Genomic DNA, 26,083 nt, shown 5'->3' with positions numbered 1-26,083 from the left:
ATGATTCACACCGACCATTTCAGTCAGTCGATATTAATAATATGAAATTATGAACTAAGTACTTATTTCGCCACTCCAATTTATGTTTAATAGAAAATAAATAACAAACAATTGAAGCGAGTTCATGATGACGGAATATTAATACACCTATTATACTAAAATTATTATATGAAATGTGCATGTTATAATTTATTAATAAAATATTTGAATAATCTACTACCTTGTTATTATTAATATATTTATACATTTCTATTTATCCTAATATTATAGAAATATTTTATATACTATAGAGGTATTAATAATTTCATTTTTGTAAACTAAAAATACAATAAATTGGGAGAGTCTTCCCTAATTGTTTTGTATAAAATATAAATATACTCGCCACATCAAATAGTGTTTATTTGTACTATCAAATCTTTCACTATCATTAACTAATTCTTACGAATTTATAACCAATGACATCAATTATAAAGAAGAATTTAAAATTATAAAATATTTGGTGTGTATAGGCGGGATGGTACCTAACATAATAGAAATAAAATTGTATGTAGGTATATAAACTTAACCTTTTTTCTTTCCAAGCAAAGTGAGATTTATACTTTTATATACCTAGGTATATATATGTATATATATATTATATTAGTTTTACGACAAAGTGCGTGTTTATTTTCTTTCGTACAACTCTTTCGGGACAGTAAAAAAGACACTTATTTTAGTTGACTGTAGAGTGCAGGTGCACAAAGAAAACCAATGGTGCGTGATTTATCTTGCAGTAGACTACAAGAATCGAAACTTTGACATACAATCAATGTTGGTTGTTAGGTGCTTATTTTATTAGGTGTATTATTATTTATTGTATCTACATAAAAATATTTAATTATTGTTTGAGCTGCGTACATGAGTATAGTGATGAGTACACGATTGTACGTCTATATACCTATGTACGCGGGTTGTGGGGGACGATCTCATTATTTCAGGTTATCTATACCCCTCCTATTAATGCGACGGATTTTATCTGCAAAGGGTTGTGTAGAGATAATGTGGTTTAAAGGTTTTAAGTATATCTGTAAAATATAATAGTAATTATCTAGTAAATGGTAAGTGCATATCCAGATATGCGCTTGATATAGTATAGTTGTACATAATAATATATACAATGTAGGTATATCATATGCACGCACACACACACACTAAATACACTCACTTACACGTATATATATATATATATATATGTATATACAATCATGAAAATGATGTCGATTCCCGGGTTCGTGACGGACTTATCCGAATAAACACACACCCGCGTTGGGGTCATCAAAACATCGGACATTTACACACACAAGCACTGCGTAATCACGATATTATAATACGTTGCGATATATGTATATATACACATTATACACACGTGCGTGTGTGTGCGGGCTCGCGTAATATTATAGTATAGTTATATGTTTAATTATTCATTACGGCTGCAGCAGTGGTATACACCTATATACACATGAGGTATACCACCACCACCACCACCACGCGCTTGGTCGACGCCAGTGCTTTGGGATTTGCGTGACTGTGCACAATGAACAGCGACGCGGCCGCCGTCCAAGTCGAGAGAAAGTCGGACGATACGTGGACGACGGCCGGTGGGGCGAAAGAGAGAGAGAGAGAGAGATATGGAGAGGGCAAATTACTTCCTCGTCATCACGAAGCTTGTGCTGTATTGCGCTGTGGACGGGCTCTGTGACGACGAAAACGCGAACCCCCCCCCCGTGCCCGCACGCGTCTGTAAACACCGGCAGCAGTGGCGGAACAAGACGCCGGTCATCGCGTATCGCCACTTTGAATTATTTCACCTCGGGGACCCGATAACGTCTATATAACATATATAATGGCTTTTATACGGCCACGTCATTATGTTGATTTCGCCACTGTTATCCTCTCTCTCTTGCGCACACACTCGCGCACTCACGCACGCACGCATGCTCGCTTACAATAGTTTTATTTTAATCACACTCGTATATCATAATAATAATAATAATAATAATAATAATAATAATAATAATATACGGCCCGATTCGGTCACGTTTTGGTTTTATACAATTTTCACGTGACATATTAACATATATTTTATACGTAACAATATAATATATGTGTACATACGCCGGCACGCAGCGTTATGTATTCACACTGCACGGGTATGAAAAGGCATCGTTTTTCGTCACTCGTTATAAATTGGAAACGATCCTCCATTATATTTGGGTCAAATAATATGAAATTTAATTTGTTCACATACATCACTGCAGTACATTATAGATCGTAATCTTGAAGAATTGAAAAATGTATCATTGTATGATAGGTACATTCTTATTGTTTTATAAAAGTGTAGTAGCATAATATTGATTATTGGTACCCTCCAAAGTCACTAATTTCAGCTCACAAAATAATAATATGTTAAGACTCTAACAATCATCCAAAACCATTAATAGAGTTAATTTTTTTAATTTTTTACAAAAAAAAAAAAAAATACGATAACCCTGATAATTCTATAACGTATACATCATCATACAACGTGAATTCGCTTCCAGATTTATATGAAATACCTAATACAATATAGTTTAAGTCAACTTACACAAACGATTCTTCACCGGTGGAACACAGATAAGACTTAAAGAAAAATATTATATATTTTTTAATTTCATTGATTTATATATCAATACTAATATTTATTTTAATAATGTAGTAATAATATTATATAACTTTGCAATTAATTCTATTTTTTAATGTTTAATTGTTTGTTTTTATTTTTAATGGCAGTGTATACATTTTTTTATTTCATACTTCAAAGCAAAAATTTCTTCTGATTATTTACATACATAAGAAGAATACGTAAAAAACCAAAAGAGGATTAAAAATATCATGCATGTATAGCAATGTAGGTGCTTAAGTTTAATAGATAGCTTAGATTTGGTCTAAATATTTTGAAAAAATGTAATGTACGCCGCACGGAAAATTATAAGAAGCGTATTGGGAAAAAGATTTAAGTCCCGACGAATAATTTTATTTGAGTTTTAACTATAAAAATGTAATATTTAACTATAATTATTGTTTTACTCATAAATTACTACAATTATTGATTTTCAAATGCTCATAAAAATATAATGTAGATTTAAGTCAAACTTTTACTAAAATTATATTGTAAGAAAATTTCAAATTTTTTTTGTTCTAAGACCCTCGATTATTGTCTTGGTTAGGATTTTTACTGCTATATTTAATATTTATACTCAAAAATAATAGGAACAAAAATAGAAATGGGTTGGTCTAAGAGCCAAGCATTATGACAGTTTTTCCAAGTTAATTTTATGTCAAAGGTACATGGTGATCTATCTGACTCGATATTGTAGTGTTGGGGCTTGAGTGGTTTAAGTATATAACAATAATTGTGCATGCAACAAAGCCAAATTATTACCGCCACCGTAAAACAACAATATTTCCACGGCCGCTGGACATTTCCATCACCAAAAAAATATTTATGGATTTATATTCATATTTTTCAATGATTAAGTGTTCATAATATAAACTATTGTTTGATACAAGAACTACACAATTTTCGTTTTTTTTTGCCTCCGATAAAATATTACTGTCCCTAAAAATGCCCCCCCCCCCTTACACGCGCTGTATAGGTACATACACGAGAGGTATAATAATATTATAACAGGCTATAAACTAAAAATTGACAAATGTCGAGTTATACCTATGTTTAGGTTAGGTTAGATATAATGGCCATATGGGGGTACATTTTAAATAACTATCGTATAATGGAAATGGCCGACGTAGGTGAAATCATAGTATAAGAAATATTATTCCTTATACTACGTATGCAACTGGCAACTATCTATTCCTATTAGGAAGTAGAAACATATGGAGATTATAGCCAAACGACTTATTATTTATTAGTCTTACCTTGATCCTGGATGCCTGATGTGCTACTCTCATAAAACGATCGATCTGGAATTGGTGAGGGTCTCCAAAATACATAATACCATGTATTATTATATTATGTACAAATTTCGTTTCAACAATTTGAAACCGGCCTGCATCCTGCACAGAGCACACTACTAAATAGTAAATCGTCTAAAATCTAAATCACTATTCGACAGGCACACAGCACACACGCAAACGGCGCACGGCGAAACCAAAGCGGTTGGAACAAAAATCGGATGGCGTGACAAATACGGAAAAACAGCCGCTCCGGTGACCGACGGAAAACATTATGGTTGTTACCTGCTCGGCAATATTGTTTACCGACGCACCTACAATCTTCATCAGCTTATAACCTCACTGGATTCGCCAATGGTATGAGCGACCGAAAAGTTGTCACCGAAATACCCTTATCAGAACTTCGAAGAATTAATTGTGGAAAGAAATTATTAGAATTCAGCGATAAGGTTTAATCATTTGCGAAAATATTCTACACAATATGGTTTAGTAGTAAAAAAAAATATCACAATAGCCTTTATTGTACTATGCAATGACATAAATTAACTTTAGCTACTCAGGCAGTCTTCATTCTGAATCGAGATATCATTAACCGTGATTACTGGAAAAGAATAATTTTTTGTTTTCTGGTATTAACAATATGTTAACATAGGCAGCTCGTCAGGAAAGACTCGAGACTGCTTCTCCTATAAAAAAAAGCCAGCTATTTGAAAATAATAATTAACTAAAAATAAAAATGTATAGAAGTATTTTTGTCCGAGTTGAAAATATATTATATCGTTTTCTTTGCTTATTATCATTGAAGGCTACAGAATCTAAAACTTAAAAATAGCTATTTCGATGAAAATATTATATAAACATTTAAGTAATTTAGATGGCTGTCGCCGATTCAGTGATAATGCCTCCCGACAGTTTCAATCGTAACATGTAATGTAATCGCTGGTGGTGTGGTGGACGGAGGGGGCCGGGGAAAATAAGCCACGTATTATAGGCATTTAATGGAGCTGGGTTCACGACAATATTATAATCTTAGTATGAATAATATAACATGCCGACACACCGCGCCGCCACGCCAACGTCATTAGTGTAGTTAGTAAGTTACTGTATGCCATCATAGTTTATTACTTTTAATAATAATTGTAGAAGCTAATTAAAAATGTCTTCCCAGTCCCCGGAATAAAAAGAATAAACAATCGCAAGTCGCTACAGGTGATAAAGACGGGATTCAAATGTTTGAATTGATGCAGTAATATGGTAAGTGGTAACTGGTTAACATGGTATGCAATGAGTAGGACTGGGTCTACAACTTACAAAAAGAAAAATTTAATACGTATCGATAAGGAATAATTAAGTAGGTACCGCTTCGTACGCCTCGAAGTATAAGTCCGATGTTGGTCGGTACGTATCGCTTGTATAATACAACTTCTTGAACTCTCAAAATTGATCCGGTACTTATCGATACACTCCAAGTCCTTCCTTGGAAATACTACTTTCTGGAAGATGTACATGAAATATACTATGGTAACATTGTGGTATACCACTACCAACCGTTAGATTCAGCCAACCACAACTCTGAATTTTGTTTTAATTAAATCACAGTTCAAGGCGGGTTTCTACCATAGACGTTACAGATAAGTGTATAGAAACTAGAAAGCATAACAACATAGAGGGCCCTTTTGATTACTCGATTACTCTTATGCAAAGTAGTGCGGGGTAGTAGGGTATGATATATAGTCATATAGATTACTGTATTTTTTCGTAAATCTCCAACATCACTGCTAGATATTATTCAACGCTCGTAATGCCATTGTTATACACAATTCTTGTTCAGTATCTTAATTTAACAATAGTATAAACTATAATTAATCATACCTTATCTGTTCTGTCTTCAATTTTAGCAGCCTTGTTCAAATTGTCAAAAATATATTGTAAGTCTGCCAATGTTCTAATGCCTGTCGATTGATGCAAATTATATGTATCTAGGACGTTTGACCACTCTTCATATCTTTCATAATACTGACCACTAAACTAATTATATAAAACATTTTTATAAATCTAAAAATCATTTGTATGTATCCATTTATTTTAATTTTATATGATCAAACTTACAAGTGCTGAATGGTGTGAGTTAATTAAGTCCACGATCATAGATTGTTCTTCAGGAGTAATGAGCTTTGTTATTTTGTAAATCGATACCTATTACCAAATAATTATAACAGTTTATTTAGTTAAAATCAAATAAAAATTGAAAATTTATAAAGAAATTTACTCATTATTTAGAGATTTTTAGCTTTTCTTTTAGCCATATCATACACAGTTTTTAACTGTTGAACTGTTCTTGTCCCAGATTCAATATGGTAGTTGAACTGAGAAGAAATTTCCTCCCACGTTTGATTTTTTTTCCTTACATTTACCGAATTTTTAGAAAATTTTTTTTTAGAAATTTTTTGTCCTCGTACGCTTTTTACTTTGCGTAACCATTTTAATATTCATAAGAGAAAGGTAAAAATTAACTTTGGGTTTACACTTGTCCTTAGATATATTTGCATCGTCCGGCCTTTTAGCCCACCCTTAATTGCGCTTTTGGTGCTATTCAATTTTGTAAAAAAGTTGAAATAGGGGGCCCCAAAATTTGACTCGCACCTGGGCCCTTTTATCTCTAGTGGCGGCACTGCGTCCGGGTCGCATTTTTCATTAAAAATTCCAAATCTGATACGATGTTTATCGTCATAAGCAACTACTACAACCTGCAAATTAAGAAATATACTTGTAAATCACAATGCGTTTTTCACTAACAAATGCCTCAGAAGCGTGAATTGATTTGTAAGTAAAACTATAATTAATATCAAGAATAAATAAGTCATCCAACTTAAATGTAATAATATTTAAATAAGCATACATGTTATCTTTATATTGAAATTTTTATTTTACATAAAAATGTATAAAAACGAGTAATTATTAGTTATTCAGCTAAAAAGAAATAGTTTTCTTTTGAATGAACGATACATAAATCATTCGGGTTCATGTTATTTATATAGGTGAATACGGCGAGTATAATATTATAGGTACCTACATTAAAATACATTGAAAGCTAAATTAAATTAAATTAAACTTAATTGTGAAAAATTAGGTAGATATCTTGGGTCATATATATAATATATACACAATAGTTGAGAACCACTGTTTTAAACTGTTGCAACTAATGTATATTAAAATATACAATATATGGATTCCAATTATTTATTTTTCGTTTTCAAATAACATAATTTTATGTTTATGCTCCCGGCTATCCTGAAAAAATATATTTCATTAAGTCGTTTCAGGCTTCAGAATTGGACTGGAGAAAAAAATAATTTTTTCTATAATATAGGTGTATTCTGTTCCTGCATGTACATTTGAACATTATAATATGTATGGTCAATGTATAAAGTAAATGTCCTTTTAAATAGTTATGATTTCATTATATTATATAATATTATTATAGCATGGCGTTTTGCTGTATCGCATAGTACAATGGCAGTATTATTACCAGAAGGGTTGACAATTTTTTTTAATAATAACAATTGTCCGTATAATACAACCAAGTTTATGTTCACATTGACATCTCAATTTACGATTGTCTGCGACACTAAATAATTTATTAGTTTATATAGTTAATGACAATACATATTATTTACCTATACGTATGTGTATATACGGATCACTTGCAGTTAAGTTGTAAAAAACGTGACAAAATATATATTATTCATTTATATACCCTATAACAACAATATAACAATCCCCTAAGCGGAACGAAAATGAAAAAAACAAAATAATAAAAATATTCCATCGAGGTGTAGTTTTTATGTATTTGTTTTTTAGCGGGTCCCCTCCTTTTATAGCTCTTTTATTCACATCTCCCCTAGCGTGGCAAAAACAAATGATTTACTAATTGTTTGTAATGATACTGTGCAACATACGTCGAATGGACGAGTTATTAAAGTTTTAATCACGACATTTATTTATTGTACTTTGGTGTCATGGTGATTGTTGTAAACATATTGTAATTTATAACAACCTAATTATAGTAATCAAAAACTTGATGAAATTCATAATTTTGTGTAGAATGGGTTAGGATGTGTAGACAGTTCTTTTTATTTTGTCAAAAGTAATGACTAATAATGAATAACTATATACACTTATGTATGAGTTATTCATTTCATATGATATGCACGATTTTAATACCACCTTTTTACACTGTACAACTATTTAAATAATTATGGGTACCAATATAACTAAAATAAATAATCAATCAGCTAGGTATTATATTATATTATTATATTGGAATAGATACTATTTGGATATATTATTACAAAGTATAAGAATCTGACTGGATTAGTTTATAAATTATTTGCTTAGCATTTTCCATTTTCCGCTGGCTTAGGTCTAGTAAGCTTTGTTGGCATGGATAAAAATGTTATTTTTTTATTTCTTAATTTTTGAATTAGTCTGCAAAAGTTTTGAACTTACCTTATAGTTATTTTTTCCTACCTTTACTGTCGATTAAATGGGGGTGACCAACCTTGGTCACTACACCTCCAAAGAACTCTTTCCCCCCTCCTATTTTAAGCTCAATGCTAACATCTGATGCACACCTACTCTTACACTAAATTCTTCAGTTTATTCACATACATTCTTCACTCTGGTAATTGCCCCTTTATATATAGGTACCATATATTCTCAATTTATTTCATATATATCCTCACCTCTCGGTGCGCTCATTTCCTTCTTTTAGTAAGCCACAAAACATTTCTTAAAGCTCTACGATAAACCGTAGCCTTTTCCAAATCTATAAACTCCAACCACAAACAAACATGTTTACTTCTTACACGTAATGCTGCACGAGGTACCTATACCATTATAATAATGCAATCAACAAATAATCTTAATCAGTCATACACAGTCAACTGTACTCCGATATTATGTGATATTCAGTATGACAATATAAATAAATTATGATGTGTGGGTGGCTGGAAAAAAAACTGCCGCCTGCTCGACTGTAAAATGGTTCAAAGGTGTGATGGCAAAAACTGTCGAAACAATAATGAAATAAAACGGTTGCGGGCGACGTTGACAAATGTCGATATATTTTACTGTTGAATCGGTTGTCATCACGATAACAATTTCCTACGTAGGTACCTATATATTATACACTGTTAGCGATGAGGATCTCCAATAAAAATAAATTAACATAAATTTCTTTACTAAATCTAATCGACAACGTTTTGTCGTTTACGTGGTTTCCATTTTGTATTTGCTATACATATTATTTAATAATAAAGCTACTACCACTAACAATAATACTATATGCTTACCAGTGGCACACAAAGCTGTGGATTGAATGACATGTATTTTATCATTAGGTACACATTTTTCGTAGTCAACACACGATGTTACAAGGTTAAAACGATTACGGTGCGGGGACTTATGATCGGGGAAGGGTGGATCCGTTCCGCAAATGGAATATCTGAGTTGAACGCGGTGTGTATATACTGTAAAGTATATTATCATACACTTTATCCAAGTGTAGTATACTCTGACGATTATAATAATATACCTTATACACGTCACATATCTTATATCTTCCTAAAAAAGAGGAGAAAGGAAAATTCGACCACCGAGGTGACAGCACCATCATCTCCATATTCTCTAATTTTGTAAATACATAGTTAATTAGAGCTAGGATTTTGGTGACTTTTGCATTTTATTGCATTTTTACAAATATTACGTTTAATTTGTGTATTTAAACTAAATTTTATTTATTTTAAGGTTTTTTAATATGTGTTGTATAGGTAATCTCAATTAGTACCTATAGTAGGTACCCTTATACAAATAGTACCTTTAAACTTACTCGTACATCGACAACATACCATAATATTATCGCTGTTATATCCGTTTTCAATTAAATTATGGTCACCTGTCGGTGAATGGAAAAAATTGAAACTAGATTAATAAAATAATATTAAAAATATTTTAAAACTGATATATTTTTCGGAAAACTGAGGTGTTGGTGAATTGGGATTCGGCAAAGGGGGCAATGGGCATGAATCGAAAAAGTAATATAATTAATTAAACTCACAAGTCAACTCAAATTTGAATATATTTGTTTAATTTACTTCTTAAAACATATTTTTACCCTTTTTTGTATGTAGTATAAAAAATAAATAAATAATAATTAATAATTAATAATAATATTTAAGCACAATTTTTGGTCATTTTTTAAATTCATTTTTTAGAGTTTTTAGGTCATTAAAATCCAGGCTCTATACATAATATACCATTGGAAGGTTTATCTGGTTGTAATATTTAATAAGTATGTAAAAATGTAAAATCACAATAATAATGTATCCTATCAATCGCATAAAATAATAATACTTTTAAGTTATAATTGTATAAAGGTAAAACTTGTACATTGTATTCTCTCACACCTGTACGGATGTAGAATGTATAGGTACTTACGATACTCTCTCTTGTAAGTTGTATTATATATTATTTTTATGTGAATGACTAATAGTGTCGCTGGTACGCATGTTATAGAGTGAAGTTGCATGAATTATTCCCTTGTTATATCTCGCCAATATAGGTAATACTTAATTACCTAACCTCCTGTACCGATTACCGATTGTGTATTACACCATCTTAGTCGTCATCTGGCGTTGACATCAACTATCGGTGTTGTACACATTAAACATACATTTGAGTAGATGTATACCTAACACTGCACATATTATATTCTTACCTGTTTTATATAAACATATAAATATAAATATTATTGTGTATAAGTTAAGAATAATGAAAAAGGCGTGGCTGGGAAAAACCATAGCCAACAGTGTTGAAGTCATTATTCACACCCCTGCTCTTTGGATGAATTTAAATGCGACCCCACCATCCTTTCCTTTCAGACGATCCAATTTCTTACTCGGTGTATCCCTTCATACTCCACCACCACTCCTCCTCTCAACCAACCGCCTTTCGCCCCTTGTTATCGCCGTCTCGTCACGCTTCTCCCCCTCCTTTATATAGAAATATAGGTGCTTCAGTATAATATTTACATATTATATATTATATATTATATTATATACATCACTTTTTGCTCAATCTCCCTTCTACCCCCCACATCACTATATCTTTTTTTACGTTAGCAGTTTCACATTCTTTCATCCTACGGCAGTCCCGTGCCAAATCTGTATGCGACCTGAGCGTCCGAAATTGACTGAGAAATTTGGTTATCAGCGTTCGCTATATTATATATATGAATATTGAATATCACTTAGTATTATAAAGGTACTAACTTATGTTTAGAACTATATCTTCTTTCCCAAGGGTTTGCACCTATACAATGTAGTTTACGATGTGTAGATAGTTTATATATAAATTATAATAAATCAATATATGTATCTTACTATCATACACCTCATTTAAATACACTACATGGATATTGTATACATAATAAATACTAAATAACCTTTCAGCATGCCACTCCTTGACAGCATTACATACTTATTGGCATCTTCAATATTAAATATTATACACAATATAGTCTCAGACTCTTTTCCGACTTACTCAATGTCAGCATATATAAAATGTATTGGTTTTATACTGCGCACTGTATCTTTAATTTTCAATATTGTTCATACATCAAATAATATCAAAACCACTGCAAATAGAATATTCAAACACCAAAAGACTTAACCTATTGAAACCAGAATGTATACAATATAGGGGTGTATAGTGTATACCTACCTAACCTACAGTAAAACTTAAAGAAATATCAAATTTTTAATTTAGATAATATTTAATGCTCGTTCACTTCCCCAGCATTTAAAAAATAATACTCAAGTTGTTGTCTTATATTTAGAATAAAATACTTAAAATGTATATTTAAATTATTTTTATTTTTGTTATTAGTTTGCATTTTATATAATATTATTATAAAACTAACTAGACATAATATTCAGTTATTCATAAATATATTTTAGTTTCAGTAGCTTGATGAGGCCCGTCATACTCTCAACCTGCAGTAATGCTCTGAGTGTATATACCGGCTGTCGTTGCTAACACTCGGATGGGTGACAACCCGGATTTTTAGCTACACATCCACACATACAAAATATAGTATAAAATATATAACAAGTGTTCAAAATCAACCGTTTTCCCCTACAAACAGCTGATGACTATAGTTAATGGGCTTTAGATCAATAAAAAAAAAAAAATAATAATAATAATAATTTTAGTTTCGCTACTTTCGCATAGTATTTATAATTATAAACTTGAAATTATATAGTGATAAATGATAACTGCAGAGTAGTCGGTGGGAGGTACAAACGCACAATCAGTAAACCCTTAACAGTTAGAATATGCTATTATATGCGATTTTCGATTGACCTATTTTATTGTTATTTTCATTAATTAACAAAACTTAAGAAACTATAAATTCGTTTTTCGTAAAGAGAAAAATACGCAATTAATATAAAATACAAAAGTCTGTATATTTCCATTTTATTTGTTCGTATTAATTGCGTTTATAAGTAAGTATATATATAACAAAGCGGACATCGCAGCTTATTTCAATTGAATTTACACAATTTGCATTTCTTGCTATTAAACACTCGGACGTCTAATGACTGAGAGTACGTGAACAGAAATGTAAATGCGGAATTTTGATTTGAAATGAAGTAGTATTTTACCCTTGATGCCTTCACTTAATTCCATTCTGAACGTGCTAAATTATTTACCCTCTGAAAATCTGTTAACATTGCGGATCCGTATAAAAAAAATTAGCCGTCTTGAGCTTGCTCTGCACGATTCCTTATCAGACTTCATTAATACATGAATACATTAATAGATGTAAGGTGTTCTTTTATGATCTTTGATTTTATTTTTTTCAACACAATATATTATAAAGAATCCAATGTTGCATTTACCTATATAAATCGTCTTTAATGTAAAATTAAAAGTTTTAATTTTAAGTTTCATTTTATTGTACGTTATAAGTGATTATATTACATGAAAAACATTTACGTACAATTTTCAAATTTGTAGTATAACTAAAAACAGATTATTTTAGAGTATTTTAAATTGTTTCAAATTAGGTCGTTGCAAATATACAAAACAGAATATAAATTATTGTGTGTAGATATAGGTAGGTATAGGTAGGTAGGTAGGTAGTTACAAATTACAATTAGAGTACTTACCTAATAATAGTTTATGCTAGAAGCTAATAAAATATTGTATAGGTACGAGACGGTATACTAGTACATATATTATTATCATTATAAACTAGAAACCAACATTTTTAAATCTTGAGGTAGGTTATTTAAATTATATTTAATATTATATTGTAATAATTTTGACTTATTTGGTCAAGAATCAAGATATTAATATGAAGAGTCAATGGTGTACGTTTAAATACTGAATTAGCCTTATTCAGTTGTGATGTAATACATTTGTGTGTAGATATATATGTATATAATATAGTATTAAAGTGGTGTATTTGGTTCTCAATACATTTTGTTTACACTTATTAAAATGTCTGCTGCAAGTGATGAACTATAAGCTCATAAATTCCTCATCTCGAATCGCGTTCTTGATACTCTTTCCAGTTGTAAGTTACACAAGTATTAGCCATTATAGGTACATAGTTAAACCTGTATAAATGTTCTATAATTCCATCTTGTAACAGTGATTATTAAACTGCGGTACATAGAAGACTATGTGGTGGTACACCTGGTACGGGAAATAAATTAAACTACAGACAGGTACATAAAAAATGATTATATTATATTTTACTGATTTATCATTTTGAATAGTTGCTTTTAGTCATTATGTAGTAGGTATAACTATATCACAATACAGTATACCATATTATATTGTGTCATAATATGTGATAACTTCGTAAATAAGAAAAGTTTGAGAACCTTTGTTGGCCTCTAACTGTAAATATGCCTGTAATAATAATATACACTACCGTATTAGACATTATAATGTGTACCAATATTAAGTCTTGCAATGTAAAATTGTACGTGAAGTAGGTACTTACGTTAAATTATACATACAGTATAATTGAATATTGCGGTAAAAAAAGCACGCAAAAAGAATGAAAACTAATATATACATATATTTATTATTTACAACTAGTAGGTAATGGCGGTGTAATTTTACCACGCGCTTCTTATAATAATTCCCACTATTTCGTATATTAATAAAGTCGTGCGAGCCGCGTCTGGACAATGTTTGGCAGCCACGTGCAAATAGTGTATACATATATATTGTATAAACCTTCGCCGAGTGTCTAAATGTAGGTATACATATAATATTGTGTCCCGTCACCTTTGTGTCGCGGACTATGCATATAAACGCAACTTAGTCCACACGAGAATAATACTTCCCTGAAAACTAAGATGGATGTGTAGCTCAAAACACTGCTGTTATATCTGTATAATATTATGTTTATTGTATAATATATATCTATAGCTAGTATGTACACTACAGTTAATGCGAATTAACGAAACTTACTCCCACAATGAGTGTCCGTGTAAGTGTACAAATGTATACATCTTACAACAATGTGTTCCTGCTTCACCTATCTTATTTTATATTTTTATTCGAATCATTTTTTGCAAAGTTTTTAAACTAATGTATTGCATAAAAATTATGCAGGCACCAAGCAGTGGTGGATTTAAAGTAAACCCTGGCAGGAAACGTTACAGTTAGGACATAGGTACTATATTAATAATTATTATACATTTATAACACTTACTGAGTATCTACTGGCCTACTTCTATGTGATACATATAATGTATACAAATAATAATTAATAATTAATTTTAATTTTATTGAAAGTATGTGAATACTCTTTTTATAAACAATAAATATACCTACATCAAAATGTCTTATGTATACCTACAATACTGTTTTGAAATTTTTTACAGTATTTTAAAATAACTTACTGTATGCTTTTGGTACTTGTTCGTTATTGCCTCGTGGTCACCGAGCTATATAAAATGCATCACCCCAGCACCTGCAGGTATAACTACGACCGCTATGTAAAAATATTATATTTTCCATATTCATGGTGGGTATTTCTTTGTGTCTCGATATTTTGTGCGTGTTATAGATAGTTATATACTAGTGTTGTACTTGTAACTGAGTCTTAAAATTGTATGTTTTTTGTAATTAATTCACTTTTATTGCATTAAACAACATACGACAAATATTATTGACATATTGATGTATGTAGTATGTAAATAGGTACAATACGTAATACATGTTACACGAGCGTCTGATTTTCAAAAAAAAAGTTAAAATCATATGCGTTATCATTACAAAAGGTAAGCGGATAGGTCACTAATGTGTAATCTGTTTATTACATGTGGTAAAAATGTCCTATAATATCTGAAATCGTTATGGTTAGAATGTAGCTGACCTACCACTATATCAGTGGCGACTTCAGAGACAGGGTTGAGGGGAGGGGAGCAAATTTCAGATAACTTTCAATATCTTAATACGTTATTTTTTGATATTTTTTAGAAATACGGGCATGAGACGGGGCCGCTAAGGCCTCTGCTAGAGCGCCCCTGCGCTATGTTGTATGATATTATGTTATTTTTGAGATTTCTAATTTATGATATTATAATTGTCTTTAATTTGAAAGTTTTGTGACGGTTTATAACAAATAGGTAGGTATAGGTACTACCGTCGAACTCAGTATAGAATTATTCTTTTGATGGAAACGATATGAGGGATCGTTGAATATCACATTTGAATAGAAACTAGGGTAGAAAAGAGCGAAGTTTATAAATTCACGTTTGATGGAAAAGGGTATTGGCGTGATTGAGAGAGGTACTGTTGCAGCGGAAACGGATATCGCTCACGGCGACGATCGAGTGACGGTGGTTCGTATGCGTAATAACTTGTACAATGAAATCGTGCGCATTGCAAAACGCTCGTCGAACGAAACCGATTTCGGTGTAATGTTTATTGCGTTGAATCATAATATTTTATGAATCACTGTAAGTACCAATGGCGAAATCCGGCGACGACCGAAAATCGTGAAAATCAAACGCATCGACCTCGCGTAATGCCGGTATACATAATAATAATAATACCTATAACGCTGCACACTACACTAAATATTAATAATATTATGTGTTGTGCGGCGGCAGTGGCTGACAACGCGCGCAAGTGTGGCCGCCACAGATTTGGCCGTCTACAACGCGCGTTATTATTATTACTATTATTATTATATTTCGTAATAATAATATAAAGGCGAACGGTGGTGGCTGACGGCGACGCGGAACGGAAAGGGCAATAAGACGCGGGGCAGGGGGGGGGGGCAGCGCGGAAAAACCGCACTCACACTCGCGCGGCTTTAATACTGTAATACATATAATATTAAACCGGCGTCGTCGTGGCGGTGGGTGAGCGGCTGCAGCGGCGGCGGGTGGACGGGATTGGCGCGTCGCAATCCGTGGGCAGTGGCGGGTGTACGGGTTCGAGCGGGCGCCGTCGAGCGGACGGACGAGCGGTGAACGAGTGTATAGGTAAAACCGCTGGCGCGCTCGCCCGTTGCGGTTAGTCAAAAGCCGTTTTGTGGGAGGAGTGTGTCCGGGGCGGCCGCGGGCGCCGCCGCCCACCGACGTGCCCGACCGTTCGGCCGGCGCCGCCGTCGCGACATTACAGTTCCGACCGGATCACGTACCGTACCATCCGTGCTGGCAGCGTGCGTCCACGACGCATACCTGTCGCCTGTCGGACTACCATAATACAAACAGACGTTAAAAATATCATCGTTTCCTCATTTGAAATCAAATCGTGATTTGTAACGACTTTATTCGGTACTCAAACACACATTGCGCACGTACTGATAGTACCGTAATATACCGACCAACGACCATAGTAATAACAATAATCGTTTGTCGCGAACTGATTTCACAATATTTGCGCACATAGATTTTCGGCGAAATAGTCGAGCGCGGACGGGCGCATTTTTTCTGCGACCCGAGGGCCCGTACCGTTGCGTCCACTGCTGCAGCCGCGGGCCACAACAAACCCGTCGTCGTCCCCTGCGATGGAGATCACAGTGTCCGCGCCGATCGACTTTAGCGTGTCGGTCAAGAGAACGCCACCGACGGCCATCGTCAGGACGCCTTCATCCGGGGCCGCCGCAGCCGCCGCCGTAGCTGCCGCCGCTGCCGCTGCAACCAGTTGTGGCGGCGGCACCTCGTCCGCCGCCACCGCACAGCAGTCCAATGACGGCCGTCATTCACCCGCCGCTTCGCCCGCACCGCCGTCAGGTCTTCTAAAGTTCGTTCAGCACGATCACCAACATCATCATCACCATCACCACCACGCCACGGGTGCCGGCGTCATAAATGCCTCGGCCGTGAACGGGCACCACCACAGCAGCGCCGGCGGAAACAGCGCGTTCCGCTTGGTCACCCCGAAAGCCAAACATAACGGTAAACTTAAGTGCAATTATTATTATTAGTAGTAATTATTATTAGTAGTACGATTACGGTGACGTTATAATCAGCTGGTCAACGATTGTTGTTGATGTTGGACTATATTAGTGTAGACTATAAATATAGCAACACTGTGTGACAATATAATATTATGATCAATATCGAGGTTGCTCCTGAGGATATGTGGGGAACATACATTTTTCATGTGTATGGTTCGATGAAGGATTATTTCGGAAAGTTTTCTTGTAGGCTTCGGACAGTCACGACTCTAGGGCCGGCCTTGGCGGTTGCCATACTATAACTGCTTGTATCTATACGTTATAACTTATAACACTTGCAACGGCTTTAAACTATTAATTTATAGATATTAAATTGTGTTTTGATAATGTTTTATTTTCATATTTTAAATTTCAATATTGCTTTAGTTTTTTTTCGTGATAAGTAACGGGAGCGGAACGTTTGAGCACATTAGCCCAAAAGCCAACACTTTTATACTCTTATAAACTGATTTTACCAGGTAAATCAGAGAATGTTTGGGTACACATAGATATAACTATATAAGACACGTTTGGGTGTGCATTATAATATATACGCGTAATCTACTATAGTGGTAGTATTTTAAGTTGTACAAGCAAATTGTATCAGTATAATCAATACCTTGATGGAAATTCAAAAAGAAACTTTTTAAAAATATTCACTATAAAGAGAAATGTTAAAAATATTATAATATAAGAGAATTCAGATTATATATAAATAAAAAAAAGTTGTAATGAGCTTAAAGTTGACAATGATATAATAAAATATTTATATGATATCGGATAACATTTTGTCGGAAAAAAATAAATCTAGATAAATAAATAAAATACAATTTTAATAGATTTAATATTCTTGTAATGAATTATGAATGACAAAATGATTTTCCATAATAATATAACAATACAAATATTTTTAAGCTTAAAAATATATGATTGGGAGATTCCTCGTGCTGATGTTAGGTAAACGGCTCTAAAAATTAAAATAAAAAAATTGTGTACCCAAACATCGGTACCCAGATGTGGTATTATTTAAAAAATATGATGTATGTCCGCAAACGTTGTACCTATTCATTTTTGGTTTTTAAGAAAATAAATTTTAACTCATCCATGTGTTCCTAATCGTTCTCCAAATCCCAGGTAAAAATATCGTTTTGTGCCCAAACGTGCTAAGGCCTAATAACAGGCCGCGTTTCTTGTGTCACATTGTACTATTATAGTTCTATATAGTATCATATACTATCACTGGTATAAAACATGGAATATGAGTACGGCTCTCTTATATTCAGTGTTTCAGTGTTCACCCTTCATCAGCCTTTAAAATAACTTAACAGAAAGATAAATGTTCAAACACTCAAACCAATAACCTTTCATGATAATACATATTGTACAGCATATAGTATAGAAACCTGTGGAATTTAGCTTTACGCTGGGCTCATAATTCATACCACAGCTATATTATATATATTACAATAACATTAATTTTACTGTTTAAAAATTATAATATATTCTTCTGTATCTATATCTATCACAAATTTATATGAGATGTCCTATGTTGAATACCTATACTCGAATTACATATCTATTTAAAATTGAATATTTAGGCTTGTAGTATTATGGTTTACATAGTATAGGTGCCTATATTAAATATCAAAATTAGACAATGTGCATACTACTTTGGTATATTACATAACTAAAGTGTTGAGTAATTTTTGCATTTATTTTGTTTGTGGAATATAATTCTCTCGGGTTAATTTATATTCTGAGTTAACTACTAAAAGAGTTGCCTGGTGGACGATGGAGTTCATAATATAAGCCGATCTATAGACTATAATGTAATAAACATGCAGGGTATGTTTTATCCATGTAAATAATGTAGTTATGTGTACATACTGTTCGATATCCAAAACACCATTTATTGCTTGCAATACAGCTATACTCTATACACGATATTATAATATTATACGATATATAGGTTAATGGCCTTTTTCACTACAAGTGATACAAACCTAGTACCGACAATACGTTTTAATGTTTACTACCTATATAGTATGTATAAATAAAATGCAATATTATAATAATATATTATATTACATTGGTCCCTACATTTCAATCTTTAATAAACTATTAGACATTAATGTATGATTATATAATAAATACAAAATTAACACATTATTGAATATATGTATTAAGTATATATAGTAGTAGGTATTTAATATGTTTTGGTCTTTGCAAAATAAGATACCTGTAAAATATATACATATGATTTAGTAAATCTATGTCATATACCTACAGATCGTTGTTTCAATGATTTTTGTTGTACTTATTCCATATTTAATAGTAAATATTTATTTATACAGTAAAGGAATTAATATATTAATATACAATATATTATATATTATATGTTGTATGCAATAAAACTGTACATTATAATAATATTATGGGTAATAAGTGAGCTGAAAGGAGTTTAAGATAATATATGTTTATTCTATAACAATATGATGTATGAATAATAGTAATACTTATACATAGTATAGTATACCTACCTAAAATAATGCTAAAACAACATCATGAATCATTCATGATGTTATTTTAGTATTCGTGACATAATAAAGCAAACACTGTTCATTTAAAGTAATGTACATGTGCTAATATTTTTGGTGACAGCTAAAAAAAGTAAAAATTTACCTCAAGTTTGTATTCACAAATTTATCTCACGAAAAATAAATTAAAACAATAAATATCAAATCGATACAAAAAAATTCAAAAATGCGTTAATACCACTGCTATTTAAAATTTACCAGATTGTAAAATTGTTAGATAATTTATTTATAAACAAGTTATAATATGAACAATAATATAAAATAATAATACAAATAATAATACTTTAAAATATCCTAGGTGTAATGATAATATTATAGCGTATCTGCCATAGGTGCTGTTACCGGATAATATTATGACTTGGGTCAATTTTGAAATTACCTACTCATTTATATTAAATACATTTTTATACCAAATTATAAATTATTGGGTGCTACCTAAAGCTGCAGGTATAATTAGTTATGAATTATTTGAATCAATTATAACTGACTATTAAATTGTTTTGAGTTTTAATAGTTATGAAGTTATAAAATATACATTATATCATAAATAATGAAAGTTAATATGAAAGTACCAAATTAAAAAAAAACTGAATTAAAAAATGTGTGACTATTTCAGCCACCAATGTCCTATATTATAATTTAATAAGTATTGCAATATCTATCATCGATTATAAACTTATAATATCGTTTAAAACATAATGGCGTATTTTGTACTTATACATTTATATTTATACATTAACTCCATATCTAAAAAACATTGGTTTCAATAATATTTGATAAAAACGTCAAGTCTTTACAACTATTTCATTCTCAATTACAACAAAAAAACAAAATCGATTTTAACAAAACCTGGTGATACGTTCGCATTCCTGTTTTTTTTAGTTTTTCCTAACTGCTAAGAAAAGTAATGTAGTTTTTCTATTTTTTACTCCCGAAGTACTAACTCTATAAAGCATATGCTACCAAAACCGGTAAAACAATCTTAAATAGTCAATGTTGAATATTGATACAAAGATACTGCTCTGATACACTATGCCATACACAAAATATAAATGTAAAAATTAAAACAATATCTAACTGTAAATAAAACTAAGCTTCACTTGTTCAAAATCTCAAATGTCTTTTAAGATTCAGAAAAATATATTAGTTTAAAGAATATAAATTAAAGAGAAGTTAATTTTGTTAATTCCTACCTATTAGAAATATATTATATGTATATAAATGAATATATTATACATTGGCATAGTGATAGTTTTTAATTACCTATATTTTATGTACCACAATAATTGTATATTGTACATATAATTAAGACACTGCTTTATAGTGTTAAATAATAATGCATTAATATCTCAAATACTCCCAGTAAAACAATATCATTAATTATTCAATTCAGCTACTATACACCTCCTTTCAATTTCATACCATAAGTACATAATAATAATGAAATATGTTTTTATCATAAAAATGCATTTCCATCGTTAAAAAAATATTCTACTTTTAATGATATAATGGGTGGTGGTATATTAATTGTTATAATAGTTGCTGGCGATGTTATTTGTAATAGTTAAAACTAATAAATCCTAATGAAAAAAAACCATAAGCAATTTTGCATCGGGTTACACCCGTATACCCATGGTTGTTCAATGTTCCGTAATATACGCCACTAGACAATTTAACGTCCTATTTATTAACGGGTAGATAAAAACAAAAATTAATGGCTCGCCATTAAAACACCTTTTAATACGTTACGCCACTTAAATCGGTTCCAGACTGCGGGAAAGCAAGAATACGTAAAAACAGGAAATGATCAATTAAAAAAAATCAAATTTTCACATAAATGTCAACGTTTGCCTACGTAATAAATTATTAAGCGTATTAAACAAAAGTTTAATGTTATTCATCTTCGCGGTCTTGAGTTGGTTGAGTATTAATAATTATAAACTTAAAGATAGGATTCGCGATTGTTCTGATCACCGCAACTTTAATCGTATTAATTACGCGTGCAATGTGTGTATGAAAACCAATGAGATATTCGGAAATGTGAAAAATCTTTTACACTAAATACAAAAAGACAGTCGTTGTATCACGTGTTGAGAATACCATGACTGTACAGGTAGGTAGTGTAATAGTTATTAGTTATATAATATATACCTAGGTATTATGCTTATAAAATGTATAGAGACGTGATTTTAAAATGTACAATGTCGTTTCATCGAATCGTTTACATAGCATATGACATTACAGATAATAATAATTTAAGTTATTGACAAATGTACAACCAATCGAGTTTGGCACCTTATAAAAAAATGTATGTATATATATAAATATCCAACTATAGGTTTCTAGGCGCCGTCGTCACCGTTTTCCTTATAATACACACAATCACATTTTATTATTATTATAAATACAATATCCATGCAGTATACACCCTCGAATACAATCGACAGTCGAGGTATAAATATCATAAAACGATCATAGAAACGCATAGCATTCAACTATTGATTATGTTTTCAAGTAGACGAGAAATAGTGGCTTTAGATAAGACTCCCACACCAGCTGCGATTTTAATAATAACAATAACTGTGTACATAGTAGTCCATTGTAGATACCTATATAGACATAGAGTACTAGATTCCACACATATATATGCATGTATAGAATAAATTATTTTTTACGCTATTACCAGCAGGTACTGTACCTTAGGTACATATGCTATACTAAATTGGTATATTTCGGTATCCCTAACTGTGATACTCTATAGAGCGGCACGTGATGGTTATTGTTCGTATGGGTGTTATAGACTTATAGTATACGAGATAGCTGTAAGTCGTATGGGTATGGGTATAGTGCAAAAAGTATTGTTGAGACAGTCGAATCCGTGCGTGTATAAAACAGTGGATCAAGTGATATACAGTATTACAATTAAGACCTTGATTTACGTTCGACTTATCGTGGGACGAGAGGAAGGCTGGGATGCGTGGAATACAACAACAATAATATTATAAGTCTACGCGACATAATGAGCACATCATTACGAATGATCGAAATATTAAACATCCTAATATTTTCATTACGCCCGTGTAGCGGTGCGTTTGTACTTTGTGCAGAGGCAATTCGAGCTGATCAACGATATTTCACTGTGAAATAACATACATTCAATAAATACTTATTAAAAATGTTACTATCCAATCATTTGCTGTAACGATTGCCATATACGATACCTATAATTGTATTATGAAGCGCATTTTTATTAAATACTAAACCTGGAGTGAATTTAAATATTATCAAGTTTCAGAGTTCAGATAGAAAGTTTCTCGTAACTCGTAAATCATGTTATTATACTTATTTTTTTGACACCCTAGTACTAATTTGTATATATTATTCTATGAACTATATGTGGCTTAATGTCAAGACGCGATGTCAATACATAATAAATAATAATGTACCTCCAAGGTCTATATATATAATATACATGTAAAAGGTGTGTGTGTATTTGAGTAATATATTATTGTTATACAGGTACCTTATACTCGCGATTTGAGAAAACGCGACGTTTGTCGGTAGCTGAAACGTGCCCGGAACGTACAATGATAGAAACGCCTTTACACACTAGATGTATACCTACGCAGTACACACACACACACACACACACGTCAAGATTACCAGACCTTTGCCATTTTAAACGATTCGCAGTGCGGCTAACTTATTTAAAGACTAGAGAAAAAACACGTTCAAGATTTTTATTTTTATTTCTCCTCGAAAAGGATTTTTCTCGTACGTTCCGTTTATGGACACGGTGTACTATTTTTCATCAAATTTTGTTCCATTCGCCGAAACAGTTTTTTTTTTTGAGTTCTGAAATTGTTTTTTTTTGGAACTTCCAGCGCACGTATATTGATCGGACAATATATTACATATAAATTGATTTAAAAATGAAAATATATATTATTGATATGTTATTAATTATTAAAGTACATTACTATACCTATTACATATTACACAATAGTATAAAGTACTCGTTATTAATAGAACAAGTCATAACCTTACTATTGAGATATTAGGATTGATATTCATTATTTAATTTTATTTAAGAAAATGTTTATGGGGACAACTAACTGTAAAATTATAACTTATATTATATTGTAGTATATATTGTGCAATGGTTAATTTTTTTTGTTTAAGTTATAAAAAAGCATGACACAACAGATATATATATATATATAAGAATTTAGCTGCTTGTAAACAGCATAGTATGCAGAGCTCAAATTGGGAAGTGAGCAAAAAGGCTGGGACTGAACTCCCTTCTAGTTTTTATTTGCTTAAATTAGGTACCTCTATACTCTTCAATAACAAATATTATATATTTAATAAACAAATAAATCATAAATCGAAATCTATTTACTATCAACCGTTATCATAACATTAGCATTCTACATCAATTATTGAAACATTTAAAGTTAAGCATTTAAGATTTATAATAGGCTCAATACAATTTCAATAAATTAATAACATATCTTTTGGTGGGAAAATCAACCATAAAAAACTTCTTAAGTTTTCACTCATGTTCTGAAAGTGATCGATAAGAGCGGTTAAGTTGATTCTATATAGGTGTATAATAAATATAGGTACCAATTGATCCTAAAAAGCGTTTAACTCTGCAGTATGGACAGGGATAAACTAATAATTAAATAATAAAGCTTAGACGTGGGTGATCCTCTTTTTCATGGTTTGAGTCTTTCCTTGATGAAAGAACTCAATGCATTAAAATCGGAAATAATGTATCAAAACATTTTAAAAGAAATTCAGGCATTGCTTCATGACTATCATGTATAAGTTATAACCCTATTGTTCATTCTATTTTTCAATGATTTTTAGTTGTTTTTAATTGCTTTTTGTTATTTGTTGATGACTTTATCAATTATACTCAATCATAATAACGACCCAAATGAATGTTTCCGAATAGAATTAGAAAACTTAAATGTCTTTAAAAAATGTGTTGATATACAGTTTAAAGTATTTATGAGAATCCTTGTTTCAAATTTTCAATCCTTAGGTATATAAAAACTGAACATTTTATAAAAGTTTAACCCATTTGCACAATTTTGAGATTTTAATGAATTCTGTCAATATTCAAACTTTAGATGCTCATAAAAAGTAATTGTGAATTTACTCCAGAATTTTTTTTTGTTATATAAATACAACTAATAAGAGGAACCTTGTATTACATTTTCAAGTTTTTGACTGAGTGAAAAATTATTTACTGACAATAATTTTAAAAAGCACAAAAAGAAGTGAGATTTTCTATTTCCTATAGTTAATAGTTCAAAAATGGTTAAAATATTATACAAATTGTATCATTTATGGAAAATGGTATCATGTGGCTCAGTTGTACCTTGTACGCCTAAGAAGCAATAACGCACGGAGTGGACTCGCGGGATACTTGTCGCATTATATAACTTCGTAACGGTGGCCAGGGGCAGTAGGTAAATGAACAGGAAAGGGGTAAAAACATAAGAAAAAACTCCAACGCCCAAGACGGAAAATACTGCAGTGACGTCGTCGGCGATGAGGGTGGGCGTGCACGTGACGTGGGCAGCGGTAAAACTGTTCTGTTTTGGGAGACGATTGTGCGCGGAGAAATTAAACCTTGGAATCACACACACGGACACGCGCTCGCAGACGGTTAACAATCATAAAAGTATTCCCTCCGTTCGTCCTTCCATCAAACATTGTGGTGTCGTCGTAAAAGTCGTGCGGCAGTCCGTCTTTCATAATAATATATATTATTATATATCTCGGTTTTAGATTCTAAACCGAGAGAGGAATGTATTATTTTTTTTTTTTTTTTAATAGAGTTTTATTACGATTGCTCAGTTGTTTTTTAGCGCTCTCATTCCTCTCCTTTTCCGTTATTATTATTTTGTTCTTAATAGAACCGCCCGCGTGCGACCAGTAA

The 26,083-nt window shown here is 31.8% G+C and overlaps 1 protein-coding gene across 1 annotated transcript in view; it reads left to right on the top strand.

Moving 5' to 3' along the window:
• The first annotated feature begins 16,684 nt into the window (after positions 1 to 16,684).
• Positions 16,685 to 26,083, top strand: part of LOC111026771 (zinc finger protein ZIC 5-like) — a 56,780-nt gene continuing 47,381 nt past the window's right edge. Inside the window, exon 1 of the mRNA XM_022304907.1 lies at positions 16,685 to 17,489. Coding sequence (XP_022160599.1) covers positions 17,099 to 17,489 — 391 coding nt within the window. The 5' untranslated portion in view covers positions 16,685 to 17,098. The remainder of the gene's footprint in view (positions 17,490 to 26,083) is intronic.

Source organism: Myzus persicae, unplaced genomic scaffold, assembly GCF_001856785.1.
Source record: "Myzus persicae strain clone G006 unplaced genomic scaffold, MPER_G0061.0, whole genome shotgun sequence".
In the NCBI taxonomy this organism is placed as follows: Eukaryota; Metazoa; Arthropoda; class Insecta; order Hemiptera; family Aphididae; genus Myzus; species Myzus persicae.
Note: the sequence above shows the minus strand (reverse complement) of the source record. Positions and strands in the feature narration are given on the sequence as shown.